The 25,633-nt window shown below is 40.1% G+C and overlaps 1 protein-coding gene across 4 annotated transcripts in view; it reads left to right on the top strand.

Moving 5' to 3' along the window:
- The window catches only part of Man1a1 (mannosidase alpha class 1A member 1), a 190,662-nt gene that overhangs the window by 16,021 nt on the left and 149,008 nt on the right, over nucleotides 1-25,633 (top strand). For all 4 annotated transcript variants that reach the window (XM_060373417.1, XM_060373419.1, XM_060373418.1 and 1 more), the window contains one exon: nucleotides 23,504-23,600. In XM_060373417.1, the coding sequence (XP_060229400.1) occupies nucleotides 23,504-23,600 (97 nt within the window). The remainder of the gene's footprint in view (nucleotides 1-23,503; nucleotides 23,601-25,633) is intronic.

Raw genomic sequence — 25,633 nt, forward strand, 5'->3', positions numbered from 1 at the left:
GGAATTCCAGACATGAGATTTGTACAAAGACAGATCACCATTCCCTTGACCTGCAGGGCACTCTCTGTGCTTTAGAATTCCAGAGGGAGAAAGCTGTCAAGGTACATGATTGGTTAGCATAGCCGTCGGCCTTTTCCTTTCCATGCAGTCGCTTAAAGGCCGTTTTAGGAAGCAGTGCCTCTGATTGATTTCAGGTCTTAGGCATCACCATACTGTGCTTGGTGTTTCCCAACACACAGGGGGATTTTAGCAGATGGAATGTTCAAGGGCTGGTGTGAAAAGGCAAACAAAACTGGCAGGTAGGAAAGGGTTTGCTGTTTGTTTGTTTTGGGTTGGGTTGGGGTTTTTTGTCTACCTTGCGGGAAGCCTAAGACCTGTACTCCACTCTGAAGTGTTTCACAAGCCCCAGGGAGCACCAGGTACATTAGGGGCCATGAAAAAGAGTATCTGTGTATGTTTCCTGCATTCTAAAATTTTCTCATTGTTATAGAACAGGAATCCAAGTTGGATTTGTTTATTTTGAGGTAAAGGTTTATGCAGTCCAGGATGGCCTCACAATTAGTATGTAATCAAGGACAACCCTAAATTTCCTTGTTCCTGCTTTCATCTCCCAAGGGCTACCATCCAGTGTGGGGTACCATGCCTTATTAATGAGACGCTGGGGTTTGAACTGAAGGTTTTGCTCATGATTGGAAAGCACACCACCTGCAGAGCTCCATCCCTAGCATTACGCAGTTCTTTTTTTTAAATATTTTTTTAATTGGAACAGAATTCCATCACTTCCCCCTTCCCTTTCTTCCCTTTCAGCTATCCACCCTGAAACTCTGTGACATCACCCTTCAAGTTGATAGCCTCAATGTTATTACATAAATAAAGTTATGTATTTATGTATACACACACACATAGACACACACGTATATAAAACTTGCTGAGTCTATTTTTTTTGCAGTGTGTGTGTGTGTGTGTGTGTGTGTGTGTGTGTGTCTACTTCCAAGGCTAACCATATAAGAAGCTCATCCCTCACAGAGGCTCATTCTTCCTCTCCCAACTGTCATTAGTTGCTTTGTCTAGGGCTGGGACCCTGAGAAATTAAACATCTTGTCTTAATGTTCTAAAAGTATTTCTTACTCGACTGATAAACCTCAGCTTTTACTTTGTAGGCATGTTTGGTTTAAGAATCACAACAGCGGCATCGCCTGGCATCTCTGTGCCTGGTTAAAGAGCCAGGCAGCTGTTAGTACCACATACCTAATAAAAATGGCTTTTCCATCAGGCTCCCCAGCACGCTCCCTACTCTCCTAGCCAAATGTTCCTGTTTTCTTAACTGATGTTCTGTGTAGTATCATCTATATGCAATGAAAGCAGCTGGTGTGTAGATTTTAAATCTCATCTTTGAATAGACTTGTTTCCTTTATCTTCTGTCTGAGAAAGGAGGAAGGGAAGTCAGGCGTAGAGCGGCAGCACTGTCTCCACCCCATGTTTTAATTACAAAAGGAAAACCCATGTTTGGCCTGTCTGGAAAAGCCTCTCGAGAGTAATAACTTGTTCAATATCCAGCATTTTTATCGGTATGAATACATATATATGCATATTAGACCTTAATGATATGCATATACATAGTAGATATGTGGGCTACGTATGTGTGTAGTAAATGCATGCAGTCTAACTCTGCAGTGGTACAGATTAACCAGGTAATGGCTGGGTCCCATTTGTTGAATGTTTATGGAGGCGCTATGCCAGGCTCTTTACATTTCTCATTTCATTCTTAGAAAGCCCCATGAGTTTTGTAGTATGTTCCCCTTTTCACACAAAGGAAGTCAAAACTGAGGAAAGTCAAGCAAGTTGCACATGGTTACCTAACTCCTGTGTGCCTCACAGTATATTCGTCTGGCCCTGACGAATTCGTCTCTCCTAAGCACTGACTTCTGTTGTCTCCCCTCAGCACCAGGGCTTGGCTCTCTCCAGGATCTTATGTCAGTCACCTCTGCTTGAGAAGTGAGAAAGGGTAGTCAGACTGGGAGGAGTGGCACTATCTCCATGACATATGTTAATTATAAAAGGAAAACCTATGTTTGGTTTGTCTGTAAAAGCCTCTGTTGAGAGCAGCAGCTGCCTCATCCAGCATGTTTATTAGTGTGATACATATATATTTATATGCATGTGTATATCTTAATGATATGTATATGTATAATAAATACATGACTATGCATGCATATATTCATTTAAAGTAATGTTTTAGACATTAATGAAAGTAATTAAGTGCCCTGGAATGTTGTTTACATCAAAAGAAAGAGAGACAATAGGCACTGGAAGAAACATAATGGGACAACTATGATTCTTTAATTTTAAAAATATATAATCTGGTGATTATTGAAATTTCAACCATGAGAATCATTCTGTAAAGTATGATCATGTTAACCCAAAGTTCAAAGCTTAAATTTATAATGAGGTATGTTAGCTCCTACCTCTTAAAAAAAGTCTCCAAATTCAAGAGATAATGTTATGGGTTGGTGTTGCAGTTTTGAATACAGGTGGGCTGTTACTTGGTAGAGCATGTGTCTAGTGTGTGCTGTTTTGGGATCCATCCCTGGCATTTGCATAGAAGCAACAGCAAAGACCACATTCAGTTCCTCTTAAGAGACACACCCAGACATTATGGCACTTTTCAAAATGTGTATAGCAAGCAATATAGTAACCATTGTACTCCATTCTTTTTGTTTGTGTGTTTAAAATAAATCAGATTAGGAATCAGTGCCAATACTCATGCAAAGTTGAGAATTACCACTTCTCAAGTGCCACTCAAAGGCACTGGGAGTCTGTGGTAAACAAGAGCGAGGCTGCCGCTACCTCCATGGAGTGAAGAGGGCAGAGGGCACAAAGGCAGTGTAGGAAGTGCTGTGTTGGGGCAGGTAGATGATGCTGCGAGTACCCGCAATAAGGAGAGAGGAGTGAGATTTGTGTTCACTCTCCAAGGTCAGAGAGACTGGTGCCTAAGTTAAGTAAAGGACTGTAGAGCCCTGCGAGTGAAGAGGAGTTAGCCAGCGGCAGGCATGAGGAGTGTGTTAGGTGATGGAAGGGTGCTATGACATGGTCACAGCAGTTGAAGGGTCATTACCAGGTCTTCATCCTTTATCCTGAGAACAGTAAGAGCCCTAAGATGGTTCTAATGTGAGAATATCATGGCTTATTTTTTTTTTCCTATAAGACCTAGAGTCAAGGATGTGTTCAAAGATTTGGCATTGATACAGATGAATGTGACAATATATAACTGGGTGGTAGAGATTGAGAAAGTCACGTATTCTTGGACTATTTAAAAATCAAAATGCGTGGAACTTTGTGAACACTAAAATGAGAAAATGAAGTGTGTCAAGCTGACAACCAAGATGGTAGACATCATATATGGTCACCATTTAACCCCTATCCTATTTCTGTTTCATAATGGGCTGGAAAGTGTGAACTTTAATGGTGGACAGTTAATGAGAACATGAGGAGTTATGTGTGAATACCCACAGCCCTGTTTATTCCAACTTTACCAAATAATCACGCCTTATCACTCATATTCTGAAACCCTAATTGTCAGGATTAGATTTAAATCTCATCCGTTCCCATGAGTTTTTACCTGGGCTTTTCACCAGGGAATACGTTCTCTCTTTTTGTATTTTAGACTATTCTTTGTTTAAATACACATACACACACATATGAGTATACATACATACACACATACAAACATGCATCCATATTTGCCATTCTTACTATTCAAGGCAGCACTTGCACAGGCAGCGAGAAGCAAAGCTAATGCTTGACCTGGTCACTTTATTAGCACTCCAGCCTTGTCCACTTGAACGCTACTGAAGCTGGGTGTCTCGTCTGTGAAGTCATACTAATACCTGTTTCAGGAAATAGATCAAGGGTTTGGCAGATCAAGAATCTAAGCCCCTGTCTGCCATGTTGACCACATACATGAAATGGCAGCTGACGTGTCATTTACTTGCCTCTTGTCTTGAGCATGTTGTGCGGTATGACTGTTCTATCACTGAGGCAACAGTCATCAGAGCTACACTGGCTTTGAGCAGTATGAATTACTGCTCTGTGGAGCAGGAGTGGCTCATTTGCTTTCTCTGTACTAGTTCTCATAAAGCTCAAAGCAGGATGTCATTCGACATGACTTCTCAGCTGGAGCTTAGGGGGAAGACTCTGCTGAAAAGCACTTTTGGGCACGATCTATTTGTTTTTGTGTTGTGAGCAATGAAAAGGTGTTTTAGAAGTTTGTATGGACAGCACAATTGTTAATTAAAGTCATCATCCTGTACTATAAATCCCTTCAGAATAGTGGGATGCTCCACACATTTCTGTGTGTAGGGGCTGTGTTGCACCTCCATGCATTTTTCCACTCATGTGTAGGAGGTGCAGAAGTGAGCATTCCCCTTCTCTTTTCAAACCGCAGCCAGACCCCTTGGATTTTGCTTCCTCTCTGTCATGTATGTATCTGATACCCTGCATTCTCATCTATAAAACAGAAGAAAACATAGGTCTGAATTTATGCAGTGTATGTGTGCACCCACACAGTACTTAGGAGTGATTAGAACTGTGACGAGTGGTATATAGTGTGGGCTTATTATTGGAGTTGAACAGTTTGCTTTGTCTCTCAACAAGGGCTATTTTGACCTCCAGATTACATTTGACAATGCCTGTATGTAATAGTTGTCCACGGGATGAGATGGGATACAGGCATCTGTCGTCTACAGGCCGGGGAGGCTGCTAACAAGCCATCTGACATTACATAAGCCTGCTGCTCACCCTCAACACTGAATGCACTCACAAACAAAACAAGAAATCCCTCCCCCCCCTTCAAATCAAGCGTCAGTTGTGGTGAGAATGAAAAAGCCTATTATAATCTAGCAGATTATGATACTTTTAGTTATTAAAAGTATTTCACTTGCAAATAAAATTTTCAGGTATCCTGAGTGATTTTGAATAGTGCAGATGTTCCTACCTAAAGTCACAAGGTACCGAGACCTATGATAAAGTAAAATAGCAGAAAAAAATATTTTTGTGGCTAAAAGAGTAATTTCCTCTGTGTAGCTAATTTTGTGTATGACACAGATAGCATAGAACAAGAGTATTCAAGTATTCAAGTCTCTTGAATACACATATAGGGGTTAGAATATTCTGCTCCTGAGAGACATTGAGTGGAATGTCTGTTTTCCTTAATTTCCTAATCTTCCAGTGAGTTTTCTTCTGAGGATCGTAAGGAAGGAAATTCCTCGGACTTGAAAACTCGCTGTTACTCTGTGTTTTGTGCTATAGTCAAGGTAACTATCACAGCTAGGACAATAGTAACTTAGAGCTTAGGGTGTTGTTCATGATTTACGAGGTCTGAAGCATTTCGAAAAGTTCATTATTGCTTTTCAAATATTGTGTAAGGCTTGTGTTTGCTGTCTTCATGCCCTCTCAATCATGGGCTTATGTAATGAGTTAGAGGCATATTCAGCTATGCCTTTCTCCAAGCACCATCTTTCACTCCTGCCTTCCCTACCTGCTCCTTTGACTTCTCACCTTACCTCAGGCTTAGCTGTTCCTGCTACTCCATAATCTCCAGACTGTTCATCCATTCTTGTTCCCATAGCTCTGTCTTCTAGATGACTGGTCAGTTAATCATCAACACCTGCCATGACATAGAGTTCAGAGAACTGGTCCAGGCATGTCCATCCTGCCACCCATGAACCACATAGCTTTTTTTCTTCTCTATTTTTTCTCCTTTTTTTTTTTTGAATCCAGTTGTGAAGTGTGAGGTTTTTCATTTCTAAAGTGTAATCACTCTGTTGTGTCACAGTGCCAAAACTTTGAGTATGCCTGACAGACCAGTGTCTGAGGAGGGTGGGAGAAAGCCTAGCACATATCATTATCTCCCATGCAGTTGTCTACTTGAGGACACGAAAAACCACAAGATGCATACACCACAGTGACCTGCACTTCAGTATAGTTACGGATCCAAAAGAACCCTGATGTGCTAGGCATCAGTCACGTGATCAGGTATGCCCTGATAGTTGTGAGCTATCAATATACTATATAATTTTGTGGTTACAAAATAATAGACTTTTGTATTATGGTATTTAGCAAATTCTTGGCTTAAAAAAATATTCTCAGGAGGAAAGTGTTGTGACAATTGAGAAGACCAACATGTGGAACATTATTGCCAGTTTTGAATCTAGAGGCATAAAGGGTTACAGGCCACCCACTTAATTAAAAAATAAATAAAACATGTTTTTAATTTAAAACATTTCTATTGTGTTTTAATATCAGAGTTAGTTGAGAAAAACACTTAGAGCTTCATTTTGTGACAGGATCCTTGTTAAACCTCTTAAGCTTGGTTTTGTGACGCACTAGAATGATAATAGTGATAACTGCTTCCTGATGGAATGTATCATTATGAAGATTCAGGTGTAAATGTATCCAGCATCTTCCAAGGATTTTTGCCAAGTCTAGCTTGTTTCCTGTGATCTCAGGCTGTTACAGTGGAGATTTTCTTCTGTCAGTGGCCACCTTGCCACAGGTCCAGCTGCAAAGATCTGGCCACACAGAATCTGAAAACTAGTCAAGGCCCTCCTGCAGTCTGTATTCCAGTCTTGTTTCACTATGTCACCATTTAGCACTTGGTGAAAATAACTTGGCTTCCACAAATGCCACCATCCAGAATTGGTTGATTGGGGAGAAGAGGGGACTTCTATTGCAATGAGTTCACATCAAGTAAGCTCTGCTATAGTAGTAAGTTTTACAAGCAGGATGTATCTGGTGGCCAGCATCACAAAGCCTGGGTAACCTGCCTCCTCTAAGTGCGCTACTTAGTGACAGCCTGGGCCATTGGCTAGAGTGCCTAGAAAGAGACTGTGGTAGAGGGCTGGAGAGATGGCTCAGCCTTAAAGGCTAGGCTCACGACCCAAACTTTAAGAGACTGTGGTAGAAAGACAGACCTATTATAAGTGGTCACTTGTTACCAGTGGTTCTGGGATGAGACTTGAGATAAGGGTTTCAGTTATGACTATTCAGACATAGCATGTAATCATGAGTCTGTGCTGAGTGGAGCCCAATATCACCAGATGCTTGAAGTTGGGGAGCAGGAGAAGGAGGAAGCACATCTGAAGTTGCTTAGTAATGCTGAGAGATCTCAGACACACAGCTGTGCACCATAGGCCGGTGGGACAGGATCAAATGCCTGGTGCCTGTAGATGTTTTGAAGACACAGCAGAATGAATGGTGCACCTTGGCATCCCAGCAGAGATTTAATGTAGCCTAGAAAGTCTAGTACTAAGGTAGGTTTCACTGCCACAACTCAGTCTCTTTGGAGGTTTGCATTTGGCCTGGCTGATGACTATGTGGTCTGTTTCTTCTTAGAAGAGCGTGTTCTCCCAGCCTCTGTACTGGAGGGCAGAGGGCCCAGGAACAAAACAGCACCATGACTCAGCATAATCATCTCTGTGTCATGTATTTAATCCATTGTATTTCAGGACTTAGGTGACTGGTCAGTAAAATTCAGAGGTGAGGAGTTAGTTCCTGGGAGAGTGACCTCAGATGGAACCAAGAGAGTAGGAAGAATGGACAGGGCCCACATAGATTCTGAGAGTCTCCTGGTAAAAAACAAAAAAGACTGAACTGCTTCGAAGGAACATTTTAAACAAAGATATTTTAAGTCCAAGTCGGATTTCCTAAGCCAAGGACAATGTTTTTTATTCAGTGCTGGGAAGGGAGATTCTGTCAGTAGTAGAAGGTCATATTTCTCTATTTGGAACAACAGCACTGCTTCCAGAAATGAAGGATATGGAATTCAAATATCATTCAAACAATGAAAACACAAAGTCTAAGAGTATCGGCTTATATGGAAATCAACAGTGCGACATCGAAAGTCTACTGACCTACTTTGAATAAGACATAATGTGTTTATAATAAAATTTTGGAGAGAAAGTTTTTTTCCTTTCACACACACACACACACACACACACACACACACACACATATATATATATATATGAAGGAGAGAAGTTTTACATCTATGAGAAAGCAAAATTTTAACTCTGCTATGACATTCATAAGAGTAGATGACATTAAATATTTCAGCTAATGCTATCAGTTTTACTAGGAGAAATACAGTGCTTATAAAGGCACTGGGTTTGCTGTATGTGTGTGCTGCGGTGTGCTTACATGAACATATGTGTTTATATGTGTAGGTACGTGTGTGTGTGTGCAGGTGCACATGTATGTGTGGAAGCTTGAGGATTCCTCTAGGTGTCCTCAATTGCTCTTCCTCTATATATTGAGGTAGGGTCATTCTGCCCCATGGCTCCATTTTGACTAGTCTGGCTAGCCAGCTCTGGGGTTTCCCCATCTCCACTTCCATTACCGAGATCACAAGTAGGTCCCCATGTCCCCCTGCCTTTTCATGTGGGGTCTCGAGTTCTGAGCTTTCAACTTCACATGTCCACAGCAAGCCCTCTATGCACAGAGACATCTCCCCTGTTCTAGAAGTACTATTTTAAAAATTAGCTTGTCTTTTTTCCATGACGCTAAAGCTGTTTAACAAAACAGGATGCAATTAGGGGGTACTTCAGTTGTTACACCATCAGTGTGGGTAGATTTTAGTACAAAAAAAATGATTTAGTTAACATTTAAGGTTTTCATACCCAAAATATAACATAGGCTGCATCTTTGGTAAGAGGATTTTCTTCAGTAATTTATTCCATTTTGAATGTGTATTTTATTTTTTCCAACAAGGTAGAGGAAGACTGCTAAGCTTGTTCCATGATGATTACTGAGTGAATCCAACTCCATATCCCTTTATTAAATCATGTGCTTCCCCCAAGCCCCACACATCAGCCATTTAAAACTTGATCAGCCACCATGATTTCTTTGGCAAATCAGACTTTGTTGTTGTTGTTCTACAACCCAGACCTTAAAAGTAGCTCCAGAAATGTAGCAGAGAAAAATTTCCTATCTTTCCAAATAGGGGACATGGATAAAGTCCAAGTTTGACCTGGCCACTCAAATTTTACAGAAATCCAAAGGATTACTACTCAAGTTCAATAGTAACAAGTGAGCTTCCATTTGAAATTTTGATGTTGCCATTGCAATTCCTCTGGCTTTTTGCACCTTTTATGGGAGCTGAGTAGTCAGCGTGATGGCACATCTAATCTACATCAGTTTGATTCAAGGCAAAAGGGCAAATGAAATCAACACCTGAAGACCTTAGCTAATGGCCCACGGCTAGAACCTCTAGCACTAGAGAGGCCGAGAAGGAAAATTTTAGATGATACAGATTTTGTTCCATTCAAGGGATAACAAGGGATAGGGAGCCATAGGTGTAAAGTGACACAATCCTATTTGCAATAGGTGAATACACACACACACACACACACACATACACACACTCTTCCCATTTTATTATTATTATTTTACATATGGTGGAGCCTACTTGAGCAGTAAAATAATTTGGCCTCTCCTGACAAACTTGGCATATTTTCTTCTCCCTAAATTTCTGAGACCTCTGTCTGGTTTTAAAGCAGAACAAAACCGGAAGCTGCTGCACGCAGAGTTAATATGAAGCAATGCAGTCTATTCTAACAGGTCACTTACTATGGTGTACATTGAATGCTGGGTACATGTCACCCAGCAAAAGTGAAAGGAGGGGTGGTTTTCTCTTAGATAGGCTTTATCAGATTTTAAAGCTCTAACGGAATGTTTATAGTGCTGCATTTTTAGGCTCGGGCATGCTGTACACTCATGCAAAGAAGATCTCCTGTGAACTGTCATCCCAAGAAAACACCATTTATAAGGCAATAGCGACACAAGTGGATTGGTTATTAGTGCTTGCCTTAAAAAAATGATGCCATCAAAAATAATTAGCTACTTTCAGTAATCTCAATAACGGTAGATGTGTTAAAATACTGAAGTTTTAAAAGGTAGCCTAAATATGTAGTGTATTATTTTTAGGATCAATTTTAGACTGCTATTAACATGTAGTCTATCAGACAATGAGTCTCCCCCCCTTCCCCTAGGAAGGGGTTAGCAACAAAAATGAAAACATCAGGCTGTTATGTTGGTGATAAGATGTGACCTGTAAGAAATGAAGAATAAAGAGTATAAAATAACTGGGAAAGTTGTCTAAATACAGATAGAAAAATATATTTCAAGGGAGAAAAGTTTTCATTGTTGAAGTGGTATAATGAGAGTTCTTTTTTCAGTGTATGTGAGATGACCCACATTCTTTCCTTAGTCCATCAACAGGTTTAATGTTTCTCTATCCACAAAATTTTCAAAACAAAGAAGACCCGAAGCTACCTCCCCATGCCATGTCTCTGAAAGTCTCACTCTTAAATGTTACATTTCTTCCAGAATAACTAGAGTAACAAAAACACAAAACCATGTATAGCAACATCATGTCATCACTTCATCTGGGAGTTTCTTTGGAAGGCACAGGGTTAGTCTGGCTCAGGACAGTGAAGAAGTTGCAGGCTCAGGGTTCAGTCAGAATCCAGAGCCAACCTCCAAAAGTGCTAGTAGAGGTGCGGGCTTGATAAATCACTCAGCCTCTTGATTTCCTTCCTGGATGTGTTGTGTGAGACTGAGGGAAGAATGTTTCATATGCTTCCTGCCGTGTAATGTCAATAAGTGCTGGCCGTGTTTATTGTAAAGGGGATAAGGAAACCACATCAGGGAGTGCCAGCTAATAAGGGTGTTAAGTTTTATAGCACTATCCATTGCTACTCCAAGATCATACTTTGGAATCAGAATATCTAGTTATAATACTTTAATACTACATTCGGCAACTGATTTTTGAATACTTGCCTTTAATGCATTTTACTTTATATCCAAACAACAGTTTCTAAAACTGTTATATATAGATTATTGCCAGACTCTTACATGATATGGATTCTAGGAAAACAGTAAGTATTTTATTAATAATGAACAGTTTGGAGAATAATTATTTCATAAACTACAAAAACCAAGTTTTCTAGAATATGTGAGATTTTATAACTAATCTAGCTTAACATATTAGTGATAATTCATAATCCTTTGGTTTGGAGAATGCTGAATTCTGGTGTGAATTTGACAGAGAAATGCTTGTGCCCTGTGACTCTGCTTTTAATAACAACTCTATTTTTGTCTAACAAAACCAGGAAGCAACTAGGATATTGTTCAATAGGTATCTGGGGTAAAATATGGTTGATACAGACAGTGGAAGTTAGTCGTTTAGTAGCTATTCAATACTAAAAAGAAATGAGCCAGCCAGGCACTAAAAGCAATGGTGGAATCAAACATGTATTACAAGTGAAGGAAGGATCCCAAGGATATCATATTCTGAACAGAGCAACAATGAAGACAGTAAGATAAGTGGTGGCTTTAGAGTTTGGGAAGATGAGGAGATAACAGGCACAGTAAAGGGGATCTTAGGGTCAATGGAAATACTTATATACAGTAAACACATGCCATTGTAGGTGGCCAGAGGCCGTAAAATATTCTCAGAGGGAGTCCTAATGTAAACCACAGAGTTTGGGTGCTAATGGTATGTCACTGTAGGCGCATCACTTGTAATGAACGTGGTTGATGTTGCAGAGGTTGTATGCTTGTTGGTAAGGGGGACATATGGGAACTGTGTACTTTTCTTCTTAGTACTGCTATGACCATAAAACTGCTCTTAAAAAACCCTTCATTTAAATAAAACATAAAACATTGGAAAAAAATGAAATAAACACTTGTACCCTTCTTGAAAGCAAAAGAACAGAGTTTGGTTCTCTAGGGCTAGTTGTTTTTTGTTTGTTTCATTTTAATTAATTATAGGATTTTTTTAAAAAATGAATTCAAGTTATTTTTCTTGAATTTATTATGACTACTTTCATAACAAGTAACTTTATTGGAAATAACTGTTCTCAGTTGTATTTATGACATCACAGTATTTGTAAAGTTTAAAAAGGAATCTAAATGAACAGAAGTTTAGTCTCTTATGAACTTGACAAACCCATAAAATTTTTTCTTTAAAAATCGTATATTTCAGTGTGTGTGCCTATGTGCTCGAGTACCTTTGTGAGCAAGTGCATATATGTGTGCCCACACAGGAATGTGAGTATGTGTGTATTATCAGTCCCAGGTACTCAGAATCAAACCAGGGGCTTACACATGGCAAGCAAGAGCCCTACAATTGAGTAACATCCCTGACCTAAATATTTCAGTCTTGCAAAAAGTAATATGCCATTACTGGAAAAGACGGCGTCTTGATGGTTGCACAAGGTGTCGTGCATGCTAGACATGGTTGAGCTCATATTTACATGTGTATGCTTCAGTGTGCATGCATGTGAGTGAAGGTGTTTATGCACATTCATGCGGAGGACAGGAGTCCACAATGGGTGTCTTTCTAGATTACTCTCTACCTTATCTTTTGAAACAGGTTTTCTCACTTAAACCTGGTGTTTGCTGATTGGTTGGACTGGCTGGCAAGCAAGGTGGGATGTTCCTGCCTCACCATACTCCAGCCTCCAACCCTCATCCTCGGGTTATAGACATTCATGGTCTAAAGTGAGGTCTTCATGCTTGAGGGAAGACACCTTTCTGACTGAGCCATCTCGCCAACCCCAGACTTACATTTGCATTACAAATTCAAGAACTAAAAAATAGATTATCTTTTGCTATGAAACTAGTACATATAAAATAAGTTTTTAGAGCTTAGAATAAAAAAGGAGGACCATGGAATGGGAACAGAGGATACCAATTTCTATGGATTGATAAAAGAAAGGTCTTCAGTTACTGATACTTCCCACAAACCATCCTAGGTTTGGTTTAGGAAACAGATAACAAAGGTCAATTGGTACCCTAGCCCACGAATGGCCCCCTTCATTGACTATAGAAGTGTTAGCTTGGCTAATTTAATAAGCACACTTTTAGTGTTAATTAAAAATAAGCTAGATAAAATGACCAAAAGCCCTGAGGATGAACCATTAAACTCAAGTGACAAACTTTGTATAATGAGAGCAAGGTCATTAATCAGTAGGTAGGTGTCTTGACAGGAAATAGTGTGAGTGACAGCGGCTTCTCAGCTGATACAAGATTAGGTCATAGACACCAACTATTCTCAGCAGCAGTGCTTTGCTCCAAAATAATTTAGTAGACGTTCATAGGTGACCAAGAGGGTTGCTGGTCTCTAACTTTGAAGGTGCTAAATTATTATCCCTTGAATATATATATATATATATTTTTTTTTAATTTACTTGTATGGTACTAAAGTTTTTTTTTAATTCTTGTGTGTTTTGTTTGTTGTTTTGCTTTGCTTGTTTATTTATTTTGTTTATGCTTTGAAGTCTCTTAAACACTTTTAAAATAACTTTAGAATTTTATCACAAAGAGAGTTCTTCAGTATGCATAGCCCTTTTTTTATGCTAGAACTATAAATGTTGGCTTTTTCTTAGGAGATAGAGATATTTCTTAGAAACCACCAGGCAATCTGTCCTTCATAAGTAGTGATTACTAGAATTCTCTTTTTTTACCGGCTTTATCTGGCATTCTCTTTTTAAAGAAATTGCTGTTACTAACCCACTCTCCTTTCCCAAGGGGATTAATGCACGGTAACCCATTAAGATTCATGCAGTACCATTAAGTAATTATTCGTTTATACATTTCCTGCTGCCTTCCTAAGAAAATGTATATTAATGTTAGCTGGGAAAGTAGTCAGGATATAGAAATCTGAAGAAAATTCAAATGCACATAATTCAGCAAGTGCAGAGGCAGCCCAGGATAGTAAACAAATGGTGCCCATGGCAACAGAAAGAGGAAGTAGAGTTCTATAGGAAAAGTAAAGACAAACTAGTAGATGTTGGCCTGATGTTGGTGATTAAAGCTCAGGAAATACCATAGATGAAAGGAACTGTACTACAGCGGGCAGTCAGCAGCTTGGCAGGGAGACAGAGTCCTCACTTTCTTCAAATGCATTGCCAGGCATGCTGGTGTAGAGTGAAGCCATTTGGTATGTCTAAGTAGCATGAGGCCGGGTCAAGAGCTGGTTCCTGCTGGTGTGGAGCTGGAACCTTGAGCTAAAATGGAAGGAAGTGGAGCCTCCTAAGAGTTGAAAGCATCCAGACAGGAAGGGGAGGGTCATGGTACAAGTCTCTTTCCTCCAGCCTCAGCTTTCAAGCTGATATGGTATGGGTATTATGTTGCCAGTCTTGACAACAGTCCTCCAGGCCCTCCTCCTGTGTGGGAGCAGAGGGATTGCTCAGCAGCTGTGAAGGTTCTGAAAGAGGTCAGGGTTCACAGCCTTACTCTTCCTCTGTGCCATGCTGGGCCTCAGCTTCTGCAGCTGTAAGAAGTAAGATCCCACGGGATGTGGCGAGGCTTCTCTGTGCCAAATTCAGTCAAATGCCTCTCACAGTTCAATATGGTAGGTGTGTGACAAAGCTTATTCACTTCCTTTGCAGCTCTCCAACTCTAAAACCCACAGCGATGATGGCTCTTGCAGTTTTATTTGTAGAGCAGCCTGTTTTAAAACCCTAAATGCTATCTAAACTGTGAAACTGCTACTCATCCACAGAAAAGCGAGTTGCCGAGAAGTCTGTGCACAGTGCTGCACACACATCAGATCTTAGGGACTTTACGAATTTATAGCAAAGAGCCCACAGTAGGGCCAGAGCAGTCCAGGAAGCTGGCACCATGGACAGCCCAGGCGAGGAGCAGATGAAAGCTACTCCCTATGGGCATAGGTGTGTGGAAAGGTTCATGTATTTGTAGGTGTACACACAGATGCATGTATATGTGCACATGTATGTGGCAGTGTATGTGTGTTCAGGTAAGTAAGTATTCACTCTGTGCATTTGTGTGCAGAGGCCAGATCTTACCCACTTGTATTGCTCTCCGGGAACCTCTAACGTTGCTTTGCGTTTTGAGAGTAGGTGTCTCATTGGTATGGAGCTCACCCATTGGTTACTCTGGCCTGTCAGCTAGCTCCAGGGATCCTTCCACTTCTACCTTAAGATTACAAGATTGCAAGCATGCACCACATGCCTGACATGGATGCTGGGAATTTAACTTGAGTCCCCCTGCTTGTATGACAAGTATTTTAGTAACTGAGCCAGCCAGCCAGCCCGAGCATAGTGTGTTTAAGTGGCTTGAGCCTTTGCTCCCATTTTTGCTGCATTACCATCATTTATAGTTATTCTGGACCAGACCATTCTATCTTACCTGGTCCTTTGATTTTAGCATCTTTCTTGATCCAAAGCTGGGCAAGGGTAACAAGCCTTGGATCTTGAAGAAGAAACCAAGTTGGGTTTTATCCCTGGCCTCGGCAAAACACAGTCCTCTCAATTAAATTGAATTCTGATAAACATTTTTTTTTCCTTTTTTAGTGTGATATGTGTAAATTTGCCAGCAGTTACTGTGTTCCCCAACTCTGGCAACCCTCCATTTACAATTCTTGTCCTGGCGTCACTAGGTACTCAATAAGCTGAATTGTCATTGTAGTACTGGGAAACAGAACGTTGGAAATAGATTTTAGTAGCCTTAGGGAAAGGGAGAGACAGCTAATGTATTTCAGAATTTCAAAGAAGAACTGAACACAGCATATGAATAAGTGTTTTAATCTAATGCAAGGTTAAATTGGAAACTACCCTGGCCAGGAGGGGCCTTCCTCTGTACAGCATGATGATTACTAGAAAGTGACATGGGTGGGGCCTCTCTATTGGAGAGCCTTCTCAAGACTCATAGGCGGCATCTTGGTATCTGTTAAATGAGGGTGCTAAATGCTTCTGGATGTAACCATGATAGACTCCAGGCAACAGTGGCAGAATGCAGAGTCATACCATGCTCTGCATTCCATCACCTCCAAGCGACATTGGCCTCTTTTCTTTTCTGTCCCATTAATTTACTTCTCCTTCAATTGCCCTGACGGCCCTGGCTCTGAGCTTCCTAAATGCCTGCCTGCCTTTCCTGGACCTTTCTGTCTTATCTCTGCTCAGCTCCAGAAGCCTGGGAGGAGAGTAAGGAGCTGGGGTGAGTGGATAAAGGTGAGCATGCCCAGGGACTGTCGTCTACGAGTCAGGTCACTCCTACTTTTGATTCTCACCTATGCTCTCAAGGAGATTCATAGCTGCCCCCTATAAAATAGCAGCTTTAGATTCATAGCAGAATTGAGCAGAAGGCACAAAAAGTTCTCACTTTGACCTCTCCTACAGTCAACACCTTATACTACCCATCGCTTGTTATAATTGATTCTTCATTGTTTTTCTTTTTCCATTCAAGATCCCTATGTAGCCAGACTGGTCCCAACTTGTGATCCTCCTGCCTCAACCTCTCAAGCATTATAATTTTCAGCTTGCACCAAAACACCCAGACAGGATTACTCTTTTTTTTAAGAATGAGAAAGCTAAAAGGTTAAAGCCGTAGACAACAGGGCCCAGACTCACTGCTCAGGCCACTCTGGGTTTATCTGCGAAGGCTGTGCCTCTGCACCTGGTCTCCTGCTTGCCAGTGCCTCTTCTGTTTGATAAGTCTTGGCAGGTGAAAGGAGAAGGCGCAGAGGGGCTGGCTGGTTTGCTGCCTCTCGCTTCCTTATCTAGGATGTCCTTTCTGTGGAATAAGGAAGCTGAGAAAAGTTACGCACTCATGCCCTCCAGTTACTCTATAGATTGTTCTCTTTCATTTCCCTCATCTCGTTTTCACCAAAGGCTGAGAAGACGTTGACACAAGGTATTCTCTGAGCGTTCTATAAGTTATTTTTATAAGGCAGTTGAGTCATTTCTGGCAAAATCTGGGAGCAGCTACGGTCCTGATTTTATTTTACTTTATTTTATTTTTATTTTTCCTACTGGCAAGATTTTAAGTTATGTGTTTGTTTTTTTTTGTTTTTTTTTTTTTTCCAAAGAATCAAGCCTAAGCATAATTTAAAACAGGGCTTGAAAATAGCTCAGTCCACAGAGGCTTGCTGTGCAATCATGAGGACCGAGGTTCAGTCTCTGGAAAACTCACTCTAAAAGGCCTGTTGTGATGGTGTGCGTTTATAATTCCAGACAAAAGGATCTATGGGGCTCCCTGGTCAGCAAGTCTCCCCTACTCAGTGAACTCCAGATCCCAGCAAGATATCCTGCTCAAAACAAACAAACAAAACAACAACAAAAAACCCACCACCAACAAACATGCTTATTATCTGGTTTCTGCATGCCTGTGCATGCAGATAGCCACGTACGCTCTACCCACCTCATCCATGAGCGCACAGTGGCACATAGCTTTAGCTGTAACAATCGGGAAATTAAATAGATCTCTTACCCTCCACCTCACCTAAGCCACAGCCCTGTGTAGTTTCTAGAACAACGGGGACAGGAGTATCACCAGACTGCAGCACATTTCTTTACTGCCACACAGCCAGCTGACTTACAAGTCCGTGAGGGTGGCTTTGGAACCCATGCTGCTCTTCATTCACTGATAATGCTGACACCCATTATCTCAAGAGCCCACTGGCATGAAACAGGAATTTTTTACACATGTAATTATTTTCTAACTAGACCAAGCAATTTGAGCCCCTTGGACCCTGCTTGCTCCACATAGTCTGGGAAACTTTACCCAGCATCTGTTGGGTGTTGACAGACACAGCTGTTACTGCCTTTCTATGTTTTCTAGTTCAGAGATTACCACCCTTCTAATGGGCTCCCTTTCCTAGCCTTTCCTCAGAATCCCCTCTCCCGAAAGAGTTTATCTACTTGCTTCTTCTGGAAGGGCTCTAGCCCTAAGCCTCTGGATAGCCTCATGCTGTGAGAGTTGTTCTCTCCAGAAACCCTGTCCAAGTACATGTGGTCCCTTACCCAACTTGTGTTCATACCTTCTTCCTATATCAGCAGACAAAAAAAAAAAAAAAAAAAAAAAAAAAAAAAAAAACACCATCTCTTAGAACACGTGTCTTTCACAGGCTTACCTAGAACAATGAAGATTTCATGGAAACAAAGAGTTGGGACTTCCAAACTAAAGACTCTCCCATTGCCCTACTCTATAAAGGGCCATTTCCATTCTTTGTCATTCTTTTTGTCACCTTTTGGGTAGCAAATTGTTGTGTGCATTTTTAAATGTATATGTTTATAGAAAACTCAGGTGAAGTGCACATTTGCCTAGTTTCTGTTTATGTACTAGGAACAATTATGAAATTTTGAGTTTAACAAAAGTTTCTCTTTTTCATACAAATGATTGTATGAAATGCATCAGGTGCTCATGGTGTGCTGGCCTGTATGTTCTTTACATGTGTGATTTTATTTGATCAGCACAACCAATGAACTTTTGCTCACTCATGTCTGATGGGTACAGAAAGGGGGATCAGAGAGAGTAATTACCTTACCAGGAATACATCCGTGTTGTCAACGCTGGCATAAGAATCTAGTCTGTGAGATGCTTATGACCTGTTCTTATGTATCACTTCTGAACAGCCTTTGCTGTAAGGACACACAGGGAAGTAAGCAAACAGCCCAATTAGGCAAAAAAACAAAACAAAACAACAACAACAACAAAAAAAAACGGCCATGCCTCATAGAAGAGAGGAAGATGTTTTGTCAACATTCAAGGATCAACAGCATCATCTGTAACTCTAAAATTGCTCTGCACACAGGGCACCACACTTAGGACTGAACACTTCTGAACACTTACTACATTTTCCTCTCTCAGGTTCCTCTTCCTTTCTCTCAAGACCCTCTGTTTTACCCTGGGGTTTGACTGCTTTGTGACCCCATTTTATAACCTTTATGTGTGTGTGTGTGTGTGTGTGTGTGTGTGTGTGTGTGTGTGGATTGATACATCACTGCTTCAATACCAAGTATCTGCCCTCCAGATTCTCTCTCAGAGTGTCTCCCAATCAAACTTTCCCAAATAGAAATGTTCGGCTCAGCCTGGCTTCACCCATGAGTAGTGACAGTGACTTACTAGTGTACCTCACTTTAGAAGCTTGTGGCTTGCCCTCAGGTATATCTCTTTAGATCAAGCTCCAGACCCTGGATCACTTGGTGTGCCAGGATCAATGAGAATTTACAAAGTGATGCCAGGTATGATAGCACATACCAGATGCAGGCAGATCTCTGCGAGTTAGAGACCATCTTGGTATCCCTAGAAAGTTCCAGACCATCTAAGGCAACATAATTAGACCCTTCCTCAAAACAAACAACAAAAAGTAATGAACAAAATGGGGAGGGGGAGCAGCTTTAAGTGTGACTGAAATGACAAGTGTTGTAAAGGAACAGTGATAACTCAAAGTTTGTATAAGCCTGACTAACAAAAATGGGGAGATTTTTGAAAAGATAATTTTAATATGCCTATCATGAAAAATTTAAGACTTTATAAACAACAGAATTACTTGCTAAGGTAGTTCCGCCAACAAAAACACAGGTATGAAATCTACCTATTGCTCTGGGGAAATACAAGCTTATTTAATGTCTTTCTACTGTCCTTGGAAAGACATAGCCTTTAAAACAAATAATTAAGTACAGCTATAGAGCTGTACATGCCATTTTATTAGTCGCTTATTGTTCTGTATTTAAAAACTTTCATTGAGGATGTATATGGGACTGTTGAGCTTACACACATTATCTGTTAGATTATAGGAGAGATAGGCTTGTCTGTGCCCCTTTGAGTCCTTTAGCATCTTATTATTCATGGAGTAACAGACACTCAATAAATGACATTGGCTAATTACTCAGCTCTGATGCCAACTGAAAAGAATAGTACAAATTGAGAAATCCTTTTCAGAGCAGAGAGTCAAGGAGAAGTAAATGCTTTTTTGCATATCTTACACTTCAATTCCATCCTTTCTGGGTCAGGACAATGGATTGCTGTTGTGGATTTTTGTGTCCTTGCTTTGTTTCTATCTACACACTGTGTTAGCTCTGCTGTGCAGCAATGCAAATTCAAGTCTGGTTTGCTACGCACCCCTCTTGTGAGAGCTTCAGCACTGCATTTGAAGTCCTAATCAACCTTTGGTTTAGCCCAGTTTTAATCCTTCTTCTTAGACTGTCAAGCTATAGAACCCTAATTAAGTATATAAAAGGCTACAAAGGAAAATAAGAGGCCTGGGAAGAGGAGTGGGGGGATCAACTCTATTCATGGACTTCTCTGGTGACAATTAAATTTTAGAGGTGACTTTGTCTTGTCAGCATGCTTTAACACTGAGTCTGCGGAGATTGAATGTCTTTGTCGCCATGGTCCCAAAGCTGGCTGTGGCAATGCTATAGAATGACAAGTATTTTTGTGTTTCCCAATATCTATATAAGTCATGAATCTGAAAAAAAAAATGACAAGTTGATTTTACGTATGACTTGTGAATCCAGAAGCATGGTTATGCTATGCATGCACACCCCTTGCCCCCCATAATCTTACAACTTGCTGTATATGGCAGATCATTTCAAACTAAGATAAACAACCCTGGAGCCTGTCAACAACATGGTTGTCTCCCTTCACTTTATGGAACACTACAGAAAGCACTCATGCTGTTCCTTTCAGGACATTTGATCACATTATTATATTCTTCTTTTCTAACCTTAACTCATGGAAATCTCAAGAGATGCAAAACCCATGTTGGCAAACATGCAGCAACTTATGAAATATCAGCAGCTAAGCAATTAACATCAGATCTTCCCTTGGGGGAAAAGGATAAGGAAAGCTGGTAGGTAGGTAAATAGATAAGTAGATAGATAGGTAGATAGATAGATAGATAGATAGATAGATAGATAGATAGATAATGATGATGATGGATAGATAGAAAGATAGATAATGATAGATAGATAGATACATAGATACATAGATAGATACATAGATACATGGATAGATAGAGAGAGAGAGAGATAGGTAAAACTTACAGGGATTATGTGATACTGTACATTGTATAAATGGTAATTCTTCAAGGCAATAACTTCTGTAGCCAGTAGGCATCAAACTTATTATGTAACCAAGCATAACTCTGAACTTCTAATCTTCCTACCTGCACCTCCCTGTAATGCTGTTGGGATTACAGATATGTATCACCATGCCTGGTTTTCATAATTTTTGACAGGCAACATTGATTTCTGTGGGCAAGCTATATGCTGTTTTTAAGCCATTAATGGTATATAATATTAGTTTCCATTCAGATTCAAAGCTGAAACAATTATTAACTGTAACATGTTTTTGTTTTGTTTTTAATGAGGACTGTATTCAAAAGTTTTTGAAGTTCTAAAGTATATTTGGAAATGCACAAATTTGTAAATTCATAAAATGTAGAGTTTACCAAAATGCATTTGATATGGGGTCGGAGTGATGACAAAACAAGTAAAACTGGAGCACAATCTCAAAGTGTTTTATGGATTTCATATACCCATTCTTTCCAAAGCTCATTGGTTTATATTTTCTCTGATATGCACACAAATGGCTTTTGATATAGACTTAACATTTATAAACACATAAATATATATCATTTTCCAGGCACTATGCTAGGTACAAAGGCACAAGCCATGCTTCTAGAGTCCTACCATGAACCCTGTGAGAAACTGTGATCCTGACTTTCCAGATAAGCAATGGAAGCCTCACAGAAGCCAGCTCATTCATGCATCAGTTGGCAGCATGGGCAGAAGTCCAGTTACCTGACCTTAAGTCCATTGCATCTTCCTGTAAAGTTACTCTATACAAGGAAAACCTTGAAAAAATTACCACATTTCCCGACTGCAGACTTTTTAGAGGAAGGTGATGAACTGTGCTAGTTCCTGCCCGACCCAGCTTTGGAGCCAGCCACGTCACTGTGCGCATGCATGCTGCATCCTTGGCTGTAATGACACGATTCTGAGTCAAGTTTTATTTTGGTTTTAAGTTCTGAGTTTCAGTCTCCTCATCTACCAAACTAATATGAAGATATATTTTAGAGGGTTCTGGCAAAATTGGAGCACCATGCTGAAGGGAAACATTTAGTCAGTGTCCCCAGAAGCGCATATGGATTCTTGGTAGGTGGACGTAGTAACATGAGTGTGTATGAAAAATAAGAGAGAAGACAGTGAAATGAAGGTACTTGTTACTTTGCTCAGGGACAAGTATAGACTGTTTTAAGTCAGGCTGATCTTGGTAAAGATTTTTCATGAGAATTAGCTCTCAAAGAGTACCAGAAATTTTATGTATTACTGTATAAAAACATTTAGATTTATTTTATTTCATGTGGGTATTTTCCCTGAATGTATGTATGTCTGTTGTGTCCATGCATCCAATAAGGTCAAAAGAAGGCACTAGGTCCCCTGGAGGTAGAGCTGTGAATAGTTGTGATCAACTGTGTTGCTGCTGGATGCTGAGCCTGGCTTCTCTGTAAGAGTAATAAGTACTCTTAGCTGATAAGCTCTGTTTCTAGCCCTGTGTGTGACGTTTCTAATGATCTTATAAAATATGGAGCCAGATGGGAACATTTCTGTATCACATCTATATATTTATGACTGTTACTATAAGATAATGGTATATGTAATCTCTTGATAATTAAGGGGTCTTTAAAAATTCTGTATGAAAATAATTATAATCCAGGCCCAGTAGCCCAGGACTATAATCCTAACAATTTAAGAGGCTGAGTTGAAGGATCATGAACTCAGCCTGGCCTACATGGTAAGTTCAAGTTTAGTCCTGGCAACTTAGTGAGATCCTATTTCAGAATAAACATAAGAGATCTAAGAAAATGGATCAGTGAAGGAGTACTTGTCTGTAATGTGTGAAGCCCTGGATTCAGTTTTCAGTCCTTAAAATAGTAATTGTTACACATAGTCTTTGAGTCATAATTTTTTTTTTATTCAATCACTTTATGGGACAGCTGGTTGTATTTAAAATATTATTGGTCTTTAATTTCTGAATAAAGAGGCTCTATCTCTAGTTAGCAAATGTGTATACAAATACGCATTTTTCTTAAAGATTGATTATAATACATGAAAGGTTTTCAAACTCCTGGAATAACTATAGAGTTTCTTTTTCTTTCCTGTACCTACTTTTAAAATACTTTTTAATGTTTCTTAGTCAAAAAAACACTGAAGTATCTAAAAGGATAACCTTGAATATTTATTTATCTGCATAAACAAAATAGGAGGGACCTTGTGCAGAAATATGAATTTAAAGTTTCCAGATCTAATCTTCTATGAGAATGAAATAGATAAATATAGGAATGATTCATCACTATAGCTTAAAATTTCTGTTGTCAGGTACTGACTTTTGAAGCTCATCAGTATATCTATATATGGTTAAATGGACTCCAAAAAGGAATATTTGTATTTGTAAGCATAAAGAAATAATGCATGTGTTCTCTTCATAACTGCCCTAATTTATTCAGCCAAGTAATGCATGTGTTCTCTTCATATCTGCCCTAATTTATTCAGCCATCACCCTCTAAATAGTCAGCCTTTTCGACCGAGCACTGAACTTTAATGCTGTAACCTTCAAATCGGAAGTATATGATCTATCTCCTAACAAAAACATCCCAGTTCAAATTGTAATCTTGTTTTTTATCTCTTTTTAGATGATGAGCCATGCTTGGAATAATTATAAACGCTATGCCTGGGGCTTAAATGAACTAAAACCTATATCAAAAGAAGGCCATTCAAGCAGTTTGTTTGGTGAGTATGATGTGCTTTGATTTGAGGGTTTGGTTTTGGCCTGGCTTGGTTTGGTTTTGCTTTTGGTTTTTGAGATGAAGTCTCTCTCAGTTGTCCTTCCTGGCTTGGTCATGGTCTATTGCCCTGACCAAGGCAATTTATAGAATAACGCATTTAATGGAGGTTTACAGTTTCAGAAGCTGAGTCCATGACCATCATGGTGGAGAGCATAGCATAATGCAGGCAGCCATGGCATTGGGCAGGAGCTGAGAGATTATGTTCTTATCCAAAAATAGGAGGCAGAGAAAGACTAACTAGAAATGGCTTGGGTCTGGAAACCTCAAATCCAAACCCCTAGTGACAGATATACCTCATAATCCTTGCCACCCAGTTCTACCAACTGGAGTCCACAGATATACCTCATAATCCTTGCCACCCAGTTCTACCAACTGGAGTCCAAATATATGGGTCAGTAGGGGCCATTCTCATTCATACTACCATACCTTCCCAGAGATTATAGTTGTCAACAACTACTCCTGGCTTTTTATTGACAGGGCTTTTCTCTGAGTTGCCTTAACTTACTGATGGTCAAAAAGCATATGAGGTTCTGTGTTTCTCCAGGCCTTCTACATTGCTATGGAACATTGAACCCCTGCTGGCAATAGGGAAAGATTGCATATAATGTATCTTTTAGAAAGAACACCAACTCTATGTCAGAGATACCTGTATAACTGTTTTAAAAAAAATGCAGATGCCCAGGCTGACTTCCAGCAATGGAGTACATAGCAGGGTTTTTAGGTCTGGGGTGATTCCTGTAGAAGAGTATTTGATTACCTGCATTAAGGGATTCCTGCTGCATAAAAGCCAGTTCTTTATAGCTAGGCTGGCTGAGGTCACAGCCTCTGTGATCCCCTCTGTAACCCAGTTCTGGATATACCTTTCTGCTCTTTGTTCAGTGGAAGACAAGGCAAGTGGATTAGGTCAGCTGTTTGAATGTCCATCTATCTGCTATTTGCTGAATCACACTTGGTCCTCACAGCAACACTTTGTGACTGGAACTGTGAGCATTAATATTGTTCCTCCTGTGGAAAGAAGGGAATATTTGATGGATTCCTCTGAGCAAATACCTCCCCAGGGCCCACCTACTAGACTTGATTTCTTTTTCCAGCTTCCAAAACTGTAACTGTTTATAATGGGGGTAAAGGAAAAGAAGTATTCTGTGACTGCTGAGCTAACTTCCCATGCCTTAACTGAACACATTAAATGGTACAAATTCATATAGTGGGCAACAATTGCTGGTGACACTTATGGAGAAGTTATTGTATAATGGCTGTCTGCCACATATGATTTAATCTCATTCTTATGTACATTTGGGGGGAGGAGAAAAAAATGAAGCATAGAGAAGCATTTTCTCAGAGATAGGGACTCCGGCATGACTGACATCAGACTTCATGTCCCTACTACTGGTGGTTCCTCGCTTTTCTGTCTCTTTAGGGCTTTTGATGAACTCAGTTCCAGTTCTGACATTGGTGTTAAAGGAGATAATCCAAGTCCCTGTAAGAGTTGAAGGTCTAGTGCAGCCAACACATATGCAAACGGTGAATTGTCAAAGCATAACGTGGTTCAGTAGATACATGGAGTTCCAGAAACCATTGGGGTCTCCCCAAGAGAGAAGGGCCTTGCAGGCCAGTGTGTGGAAGGGGCTGTGCTGCCATGACGATGATTCGGTTCAGAGACAGAGAACTTAGGCTGGGAGTGCCTGTAGCAGTAGTGGCTTCAGACATAATTAAAGTAATGCTTCCAGAACTCAGTGACTAGGTCCCATGAAAGCAGAGGTACAAGGTTAAGAGAGAAACTGAAATTTCATGGTAAGTCAGAAGTCTTTACCTTTTTAATGTTTTACTGTTATAACATTAAAAAACAAAACAAACAACAAAAACTGATTGGGCTAGATGGCTCAGCAGTGATTGCACTTCTTTTGGAGAAGGCCTGTCTTCTTTTGGAGAAGGTTCCTGAAAAGGCAGTTCACAATTGTCTCTTACTCCAGTTCTAGA

This window comes from Meriones unguiculatus, chromosome 20, assembly GCF_030254825.1.
Source record: "Meriones unguiculatus strain TT.TT164.6M chromosome 20, Bangor_MerUng_6.1, whole genome shotgun sequence".
In the NCBI taxonomy this organism is placed as follows: Eukaryota; Metazoa; Chordata; class Mammalia; order Rodentia; family Muridae; genus Meriones; species Meriones unguiculatus.